The sequence below is a fragment of the Olea europaea genome, chromosome 14 (assembly GCF_002742605.1).
Source record: "Olea europaea var. sylvestris chromosome 14, O_europaea_v1, whole genome shotgun sequence".
Classification (NCBI taxonomy): Eukaryota; Viridiplantae; Streptophyta; class Magnoliopsida; order Lamiales; family Oleaceae; genus Olea; species Olea europaea.
Window position 1 is genome coordinate 2,410,393 of NC_036250.1, and position 9,825 is coordinate 2,420,217.

Below are 9,825 nucleotides of genomic sequence, written 5' to 3' on the forward strand. Positions count from 1 at the left end.
CGAACGTTAGAGATTAACCACCGACACTCAGATAGTTATCCATGTGGAATCTCTCGACAGGTCTCCAATGTTTTGTTCTATAACAAACATCCACGTGTTCATTTAAGTGTCACCACACTTTAACTTGTGAGATCAGCTACTTACTTCACAAGTAAGAAATGCCACACGTGATGGTCTATCCGTAATAACGATATCTGTATCTCGTTATTACTTACGACCACGGATGATTTAAGATTCAATCAAATGTAATTTGTATCTCACAATCACAACTCATTGTGATTAACAAATTACAAATATTTGAATCTACGGACTCTATTATTTATTTAATTGTCTATTAATTAAATAATAGATCTGCCATTTAATTTCATTAATTACATATAAAAGTATTTATGTCCAAAGTTGATTGGACCTAGGGCATAATACTTACAGTTTATACATTTCATGTTTAGAGGATTAGTAATTGATTCTCTTCACAATACAAAGGGGAGTTCAGTTGCGGCATGAAGCAAGAGAAAAGTTCTAATCCCAAAGTCGAACAATGTCTTCAGATTTCGTTGTACAGTTTAAAATTTTAGAAACCAATTTCTATTTTGATTTTTCTAAACTTTCACAATTACCAAAATTCCGAACAAATCTCGGACGAATTCTAGCGGTTAAATGCTGATATTCATGCAATGAGGTCACCCTATTTGACTTCAGTTCCCACTAGAATTCTAGTTTATTAAGAAAAACAGTTTGAACTTATCCAATATAAGTATGTATTGTGTAAGCAAGTCCCATGAATCACATGCGCCCAAAGCTAGTGGGGTGCATGAACTCAGCGGTCAAGTTCTGCAGAAAGAAAGCAAAAGTGAATATGGGGGTGTGATGCAGGATAAATAAGAAAACAACAAGAAAGAGGGGAGAACTAGAGAGAATGGGGGGAAAACCGAAAAAGAAGCCCATGAAATAAAAGACATTAATAAATTAACCATGAAGTAAAATAATTAGACGGATGTCCTCATGAGGGTGGCTCTAAAGGCAAGACTAAAGTGAGTGATCAAGATTTGAGATATCTAGGACCAAATCTTACCATACTATCAAATTCATAAAATACCGCCGATTCACTAGGAGACACAAGTGGCTAATTCGCATTCCCCACATGCCTTGAGGACCAGACCAGTCTTCAAAAATCCAATGTTCTGATTCTCTTACGTAGTTGCAGACAGAGTTTCAGTTTGTTTTGATGTCATTGAAAATCAGAACTGGTCAAAACAAAATCTTTTGCGATCAAAAATTTCTACTGGTTTTTGTCATTTTATTCCCTTGCTTTCATTGCCATTCTATAATAACTATGGGCTATGGCCAACACGAAAATGAGAGGATCAAGAATGGGAGGTACATAGAGCACAAGGGGGGGCCCTAGCAAACTCTATAAGCAAACAATTAATGTCGGACGGGAGAGACCTTAATTAAGGATGGCAAAATACCATGGCCCCGTCCCACCTAGGAGGAACATAAAAGCACAATAATTAAGCTATTTGTACAAAAATGTTTTGATAGATGCTGAAGTGCACCTTAGCCCTTAATTTGTTGCAGGGTTCAAAGCACAATTGAGGCTACTTGCTAGCTCTCTAAGATAACCAATTAATGTTGGCCAAGAGAGATCTAATTAGGGATGGTCACATCCCAACCCGTCTTGAAACAACTCCAAATCTTATTTTTTGTTAAATATATGTTTAAATTTATAATTTTTAGAAATATATAAAAAATAATACTAAAAAATATAAATAAATAAGTCAATTAGACGGTAGTTATGTGACTAGTTATGAGATATAAGATGGTTGATTAAAATAAAACTTGAGAAATTGTGTACTCTTAACCCATCAAGAGAGAGCAGGTCCAAGCATACTGAACCCACAAACGAAAACCAAAACTGAAGCGCACAACAAATCCTCCAAGAACCCAACAACTCCATTCCCATTCTTTTACCTATATACATTCTCTCTTATGTCAACACAATCAATATCAGCAATACCCTCAATGGCTCGAGACATAATCTTAGACCGTCAGCCACTCACCACGTCTCACATAGGCTTCACTTTTGGAACACTTCTTCTCTGTGCATTTGCACTCTTCATGTGTGCCAGTCATTCCCGCAGATGGCGTAAATGGAGAGCGTGCTATGGCTATGGAGACCATGATCCTGTTATCCAACTCAACCACGAAATGATCCATTTTGGGGATGTTGATTCGAGTACTATCAGTGGCGAAGCCTCCGTGTGGAAGAAGAACATACTCATGGGAGGAAAATGCGAGCTCCCGGATTTTTCAGGGGTGATAATCTATGACTCTGCAGGAAATGTCGTCACCCCTGCAAAAACGCCTCGTGCTCTTCCATGGAAATAACAAAGCTTTAAATTCCTTCACCTGTTGTACGGTTTCATCTAGTAATCATGTCAAGTCACAATAAATTTTTACATAAAGGTTTGGAAGCAAAAAGATTGATTTCATTTGCAAAATGAAAGAAGTATATTTCATTTTCGTTGTGTTAACACACACGTGACACCATTTCAACCGAATTTAACTGTTGCTTTTTCACGATATGTCAGGAACGAATTCACACAGGCTTCCATTCCATATCGAATCAAGCTACTTGGACAGTTTTCTTTACAGCTTGTTTGACAGATCTGCATTTGTCAAACAAATGTGTACAAAAATTTCTGTGCAAGTAACTTAATTGTTCCATATCAAGCGAGCTTCACTGAGCTTCAACCCATAAATCCGATAACTTTTAGCTTTTGTCTAGATCGAACGATACTAGAATTTCTGTTAGCAGGTTGTTTCTTTCCACCAGACCTAGTACCTTTTGAGCTGCTAGTGACAGATGACTTTGTCTTAAGGACCTTGTTTGCTGTTGTCTTGGGTTTGGAAATTGTAGAAGCTTAACCAGATTTTCGGACAGAGGATTTAGTAGATATTGTCTTGCCACAGGCATGTGATGATTTTTTCGAGGAAACTTTGATTTAGAAATTCTTACCAATTACCATCTTCTCGTTTCTTTCCTTCTGCGCATTGATACTCGACCTGGCAATGCCCAGTCTAACATTATCTATAGAGGGTATCTACAGAGAGGGATTCAAGCTTTCATTTTTCATTATGGCCTCTTCAATGTGAGGAGCCAACATCCAATCTTTTTAGCAACAAAACTTGTCACCTTCCCCAATCATTTGAAAAGGACGAAACGCATTTTAGAAAATTATTCAAATATATTCAATTAAAAATTAACTTCTTAATCTCAAAAATAACTTTTGACTTTTTAAAGGCTTGGACCATCTCTTCCCTATCTAGATGTAAACTAGGTCATGCCGAGTTTTGAGAGACTTATAGACACAAGGTAATACTTTTTGTATTCAATTAGATTGAAATTAAGGCTGGACAAAACTCCTGGACCGAATCGAGCGATTCTTTTTAAGTTAAATATTCAAACGAGTATCTAAATCGAAAATCAACGAATTTGGTTCGATTCTCAATTCTAGATCAAAAATCGAATAATCAAATAAGAACAGAATCTCCCTAATTTTTTTAATTAATTCATTTTAAATAAACCAAATTATTTTATTTTTTCTAATTTCAAACCCAAAAATACAATTTTCCTATTTCTAATTTTCATTTTAAAGCTAACTAAATCAAATTGACCTAAATTTTATCCAAATCTGTTACTTTACCGTAGTGCTGTTTCTACCGTTTTGAAGAAATCAAAATGAAGCTCGACAACGCCACTCTTAATTATTATGAGCTCGTTATTTTTCTCTTTCTATGATTTTAACAATCAAATCTACGAGTAACTCAACAAAGAGAAACACAAAAGACACGTAACATTGAACTACATTATTTTATAAGAGTTGAAATTGAACATATCATTAATTGAATTAATGTAGTTTTATAAATATTAAAAAAATTAATTATAATACTGAACTAAAATCGAATCAAATGGAACCAACCCGAATGATTCCAAAATTAAATTTGGATGCAACGATTCCACTTACTAAATACCAGAAAATTTCGGGTCCAATTCACTTCTCAGTAGAATCGAATTAAACCGAACCATGTCCAACCCTAATTGAGACAACGAGCTTCTTGTATATTATAACTTGAAAATATGCTTGCATACAAGTGTAATAGTACACAAGTTTTGAACGAGGCTTTATAACTTCTGCTTACATTTACGAGACTAGGAAGTACAACTAGGTTTCAATGAATATTGTATTTATGATATACAATAAATGTACACGTGAAAATACGACTACCATACGGAAGAAAAATGTCGCATTTGACCATTCCAGCTTTGTTCTGGTCGAATAATCGTCCCCCCTAGCAACAAAAGCAAAAATTCATAGTTGGACGACAAGAAACAGACAATCTGTGGATTTTTTCCATTCACCACCAATGTGAGACTTCAGATGACTTCTTTCTTTTCTGAAGTGTCGTCAATACACATTCGCGACACTGTGTAAACCCGAAAAATGGAAGGAAAAAGATCGGAGAAAATCTAGCATAAATGAAACAGAACTTCGATTGAGGCATTTCTTAGAAGTGCACATAATCTATTCTTTGCACCCGTATGAACCAATATATACCATACAGACTCCAAAAGCCACCAGCAGAATTCTTGAGAGAGTATATTATACGACAGACACACCAAAAGAAAGGCAAAACGAGAGTCGGATCAAAGGCTAGTTCCTTTGTGAAGATAACTCCCAACAGAAGTAAACGAGAATTAATACATACAAGAGACTATGATCTGATAAATATTCATGCCATGATGAGTAACCTTGTTTTATCTCAGGCTTCGTGCTTCCCTCAAGCTTCGCCCTCTCCTATACTCGATTTCTGCATCAGAATTTGACAAGCCAAAATTATATTTTCTACCATTTCTTGTAGATCCCGACTTGGAGAATACGCAGTCATCATCACTTAGAATGTGGTTACTGGGAATACTTCGTCCAGAAACATCTCCAAGTTGCTGACGTGGTACTTGATCTGAGATGTAAGAAAAGATGTCATTGCTCGAAGGAAAGAGGGAAAAAAAAAAATCAAATATCATTGGAAAATAAAACCAGCATGGTTACGAGAAAAGGCACTAAATAATGATAATTAACATAATAAAATATCAACAGAGAAGCAAGAATTTATTAGAGACAAGAACAACAATATTGAAATCCATATATTTCTGCAGGAAAATTAACATTCTGTTAATCCTACCTGCCTATACTTAATTAGTAATGATTTTGCATATTTTTTATAATTAAATTCTATATTTTGCTAATTTGGAACACCTACCATCCTGAAAGATATCCTGAGGAAACAGAGGAATTTCAATGAAGAATAAACTTCAATGGAACTCGGCTTGGTGGGGCATAATAAAAATTGCTACAGAAACTGTTGTCTCAATTGTCCATCTCAGCATTGAGATGTTTGAAAATGGAGTGATTTGTGGGTGAAATTACCAAGGACGAATTTAGAAGTTCTATTACCATTTTTTAAATTCAAAAATGTAGAGCGCAAATGTCTCAGGTAGTGATACTTCACCTTTAAGACTGTCGCATAAAACTGGCACTCCAGTGAGTGTCCCTTCAGCATGATTCGGTCGTACTTTATCATATTGTGGTTTTGAAAACTCTTCTTGTGTTTTCTCCATTTTTGCTCCATCTACTGCTGGTGGAGTTAAATAATGTTCCTCTTCAACAGGTTTATTGGAGGTAAAAGGCGTCATACTGAAGGAGTCCTCTAATACATCAGAAATCTCCACATACTGAGTTGTAGTGATGATTTCATCTGCACTGAAACCAAAGGATGCTCTGTAAGCTTCTATTTCCTCAGCATCTGCTTTGCACGTTTTGTTCTGCCTATTCTGATACCCATTTCCACCATTTGAGTAGGCATCAGATTCTTTGGAAATACTGAGCCTACCACCAGCATGGGAAAATGAAGACTGATCCAAGTAAAACTGAGCAAATGTCTCCGGGCAGAAGAAATTAGAATCTTGACGCGACTTGGAGGCACCTGCTGGTTGAAGCCCAAGTAACCTGGCTGAATCAGAATTTGTGAGCTTAGTTTCTTGGGAAGACATGGAAGGATCCCATTGAGGGGGAATCTCCCGTTCAGTAAAAGATGATGATAAGTTGTCACTAGACATTCTTGAAACAGGTGATCTGAGAGCACTTGCCGGGCTTCCTGGATAGAGAGAATATGTTGCTTGAAGATCATTGCCAGCCATATAATTGTTCTTATCAGTGCTTTTGAGATTGATGGTGGATGAAAGGAAATGGGCATAAGGTACGTCCGGAGAAGAGGGAGTAGTTAAATGTGCCAGTTCCGGTGGTGGAGTAAAAGGAGCTGTAGAGGGCTCTGTCGTGAAAGTCGAGAAAACAGGAGGAGATACCAGCTGCGTCTCATGGGCATATGGACCCGTGACATACATATTAGATGAAGGACCTCCAGGTGAATTGGCAGTCGAGTAACAGCTTGGTGACTGAGCTGTCGATGGAAGTGCCGAATTCGAGAAGGATGCAGGTGAAGATGGTGGGGCTAAAAGAGATAAAGTCAATCCAGTAGTCTGATTAGGCAACCCGCCAGCCTGTTGTCCAGTTGCCTGATTTGTAAAAGCATTGGCCTCAGGCATGCGAGATGCAGGTACAATACGCTTTCCACCTTTCTGTTTCCTCAAACACGATAATCCACCCCAACATCCTGACCATCTCTTGCGCTGTCAATATAATATAGAATTAGTGCCATCCCATGCACATAAATGTTCATAAATATGATGTGACAGAAGAATTTGTTCATGTGAAATTCAAGCGAAAATGGCACAGACCAGCACAGGAAAAGAAGCCACCACATTAGGCATCATTAACAGCGGTCAGTCTTCATTATAATTGTTAATGTTTCTGTCTTATTATACTTATATAGGCATGATATCAGCTCGTTAATAACTGTAAAACACACCACTCCTCAACACCTTGGTGGGAAAGGTGCAGCTAAAGGCAACAATACAGTACTAAAATGGTGCCATGATGGTGTTAAAGTAGCATTTCACAAATGATAATTCGATATTCCATGGTGCAGAAACACACCAATAATATATACTTTACCAATAAAATGGCTTTCTAACCCGCACACTCAAGCAAAACTTAAGATCTCGAAATCATAAGGAAAAACTGAACTCCTTATATTTTTTGTTTCATCCAATTAGGTTTCAAAGGAAGCAGTTAAGAGGATGAGAGTTTCTCCTCATCTAGCACAATTTATTTTTCAATGACCAATACTCTTGAGTGGATCCAATTCTGTACGGCAAAAACTTCACTTGTATCAAAATTTATCACACACAATAGAAGTTCATAAATTTATAGGTCATTACTCATTACCCGACTTTTCCATTAAACTATTCACTGCACTGCAGAGTGAAAAAGTGGTACGTACACTTCCGCACTTGATTTTTTTTCGATCCTAGCTATTTCAGGGATTTGGTATCTTAATAATTTGTTTTATAGTAACTTTGGCCTTATTTGTTAGTCTCCTATAAATCAAAAGCATCGTTTCCTCTTACATTGCTTACATGCATCAAGTTGTTTTTAGAGAACTGTTTACAAGAAATAAAGCTCGAAATTTTGTTAATACAATAGAAAATAGATAATTCTCAGGCACTAGAACACCACATCTGCACATTTAAACACACAGGTGTTTATACCAGTGCTTGATGAAAAGATGCATTTTGAATCACATATACAAGTAAAGTGAATAATATATACGGGTAATCCACAGCCTTCCACCAGAAAAGCAATCCCCCTCATATTCAAGGTAATAGTAAATCTGAATATTTCTTGGCTGGATACCACACCCTCTAAGTGAAAAATCTACATCCGCTGTGATCTCTTGAATTGACAATAACAAAATGATTATATGCAATCGTAATATCTGAAAGAAAAATCTGAAGTTCACATCCACAGGAGGTTTCAGTTATAAAAATCTTGATTGTCCATGACACCAAAGTCTAAGTAATAGATCTTGTTGTATTAAATAGCATAAAATTGGAAGGCCAATACGACAAGGGAAGGTGAAAATTGAAAATAAGTTGAAGATTTCTTCGAGATCAAATCTTCTCACACACATAAAACGCACTAAATTGTACTGCTAACGAGGTCCATATATTTACATCTTTCTGTGCAAGTATATGTGTAATGAAATATGTCTGGAAATCAAAATACCCGAGGTGCTGGTGGTTGCTGAGGCTGCAGAAAACGAGTCTGCTCAGACCCCATTGATGCGTTCAAGTGTGAAGCACCAAGTAGTGATATCTCCCTTTGTTTTCTCGAGGTATAAATATTCAACCCCTTATACTTTCAACCCAGTATGCCTCACAATTCTTCTTCACCTATCTGTGCATCCAAATGTTTCATATTAGTAGACATAAAAGCACCCAAAAATTTGAACCTAGCATCCACAATAGACACTTTAGGATTATCATCAAGGAAAATGGTTGGGTATTAAAATCCTATAGTCTCTCTTCTTCTGAAGTACGCTTCTATTAAAATGCCGGTATATTCACACATGTTCATAAAAATCGAGAATTTGGCTAGTAGAAAACTGGAATGTTCACAGATCTATATAATTTGTCTAAATGGATCTCTGTGAATACATACCAAGTCAATTTTGTTGAACAATAGTAACGAGCTTTTAGCAAATCAGATGAGTCAAAATCAAAGCAAAAGCAAGACGATTTTGTTTATTCCAAGACTAATAATACAACTTCCAGCAGTTCAGATGTTTCAAATCTCGCCCATCATCTTTAGGGAATTAATTTGCTGGTTTTCTTCAGCCTTTGAAACAAATAATACTACTCTATTACCACCTAATTCTCATAGAAAAGAAGTTCTTTTTTCTCTATATATACACGAAAGCGACACCACTAGAAATAAAAAACTAAGAATTCGCCATCATCATGCATATTTTTCAACCTGTATCCGAATTCCTCTCCATCACATCACATCATCACCCAAGAAAAAAAAAAAAAAAAAAAAGAAAATACAAAAATACACACCCTCAGTGAGCTGATTCTCGTGCTCAAAACTCAAACAGAAACACTAGAAATTGAAAAGAATCTAACAAAAAAAAACAAAAACAGACCTATAGAAGATTACTTCCAAAAAACAGCAACCCATCGAAGAAACCAGAGTAAAATGCCAAACTGAAACACAAGAACTCTAAAAGAGCATCCAAGAAAAGCAAAAAAAGAAACAGACCCACAAAAGATAACTCCCAAAAAAGCCACAAATCAAAGAAATCAGAGTAAAATGCAGTACCTGAAGCAAACAACAACTACATTTCCAGGAGTGTTAAAAAAACAATGAGAAGCGGAGAGAAAGAGATAGATCTAGAAGCGTTGAGTGATATTCAAATAGTGGTGAGAATGATAGAAAAAAGAGTGTGTGTTAGTGTGTGAAAAAAAGAGAGGTAAAGAAAGCCAGATCTAATCTGTAATCTGGTCTTTGATTGTGTTCGCGAAAATTGCTTTTTTCACTTTTCCTTTTCGGAAAAATAAAGGAAAGGGGAAAAGAGACATAACGGCGTTAACGTTTGTACTCTTTCCGATCGGGTCCGAATACCCAGGATCTGTCCGGGTGAATATCATTGGTTGCTCAATATATTATTTATTATCGTGTCGATTAATCATCCATGATGCGATAATCATAATCCTTACATTTCTCTTTTTCTTGTGACCAGGTCTCCTCTCCTCTCATAAAAATAAAAATAATGAACATGATTGGTACGTCTTAAAATTCATTT

General features: G+C 36.3%; 1 protein-coding gene across 3 annotated transcripts; it reads right to left on the bottom strand.

The window, feature by feature from the left end:
• Positions 1-4,532: 4,532 nt before the first annotated feature.
• LOC111408769 (uncharacterized protein At1g76660-like) lies at positions 4,533-9,696 on the bottom strand. Of its 3 annotated transcripts, none has more exons than XM_023038538.1 (4): positions 9,342-9,692; positions 8,247-8,417; positions 5,572-6,748; positions 4,533-5,022 (listed from the first exon to the last, which is right to left on the bottom strand). In XM_023038538.1, the coding sequence occupies exons 2-4, from the start codon at positions 8,298-8,300 to the stop codon at positions 4,820-4,822; spliced, it is 1,434 nt and encodes a 477-aa protein (XP_022894306.1). In that variant the 5' UTR covers positions 8,301-8,417; positions 9,342-9,692; the 3' UTR covers positions 4,533-4,819. The 3 variants fall into 3 exon arrangements, with proteins under 3 accessions (XP_022894306.1, XP_022894307.1, XP_022894308.1); XM_023038539.1 differs by lacking the exon at positions 9,342-9,692 and adding an exon at positions 9,166-9,264; XM_023038540.1 differs by lacking the exon at positions 8,247-8,417 and having other exon boundaries at positions 9,342-9,696.
• Positions 9,697-9,825: the final 129 nt, after the last annotated feature.

Excerpts from the sequence above, each read along its gene's own strand:
- LOC111408769 (XM_023038538.1), bottom strand. The coding sequence starts at position 8,300 with ATGGGGTCTGAGCAGACTCGTTTTCTGCAGCCTCAGCAACCACCAGCA. Across the intron at positions 6,749-8,246 it reads AGCAACCACCAGCACCTCGG|CGCAAGAGATGGTCAGGATG; the intron begins GTATTTTGATTT and ends TTATATTGACAG. Across the intron at positions 5,023-5,571 it reads TTTATGCGACAGTCTTAAAG|ATCAAGTACCACGTCAGCAA; the intron begins GTGAAGTATCAC and ends CTTACATCTCAG.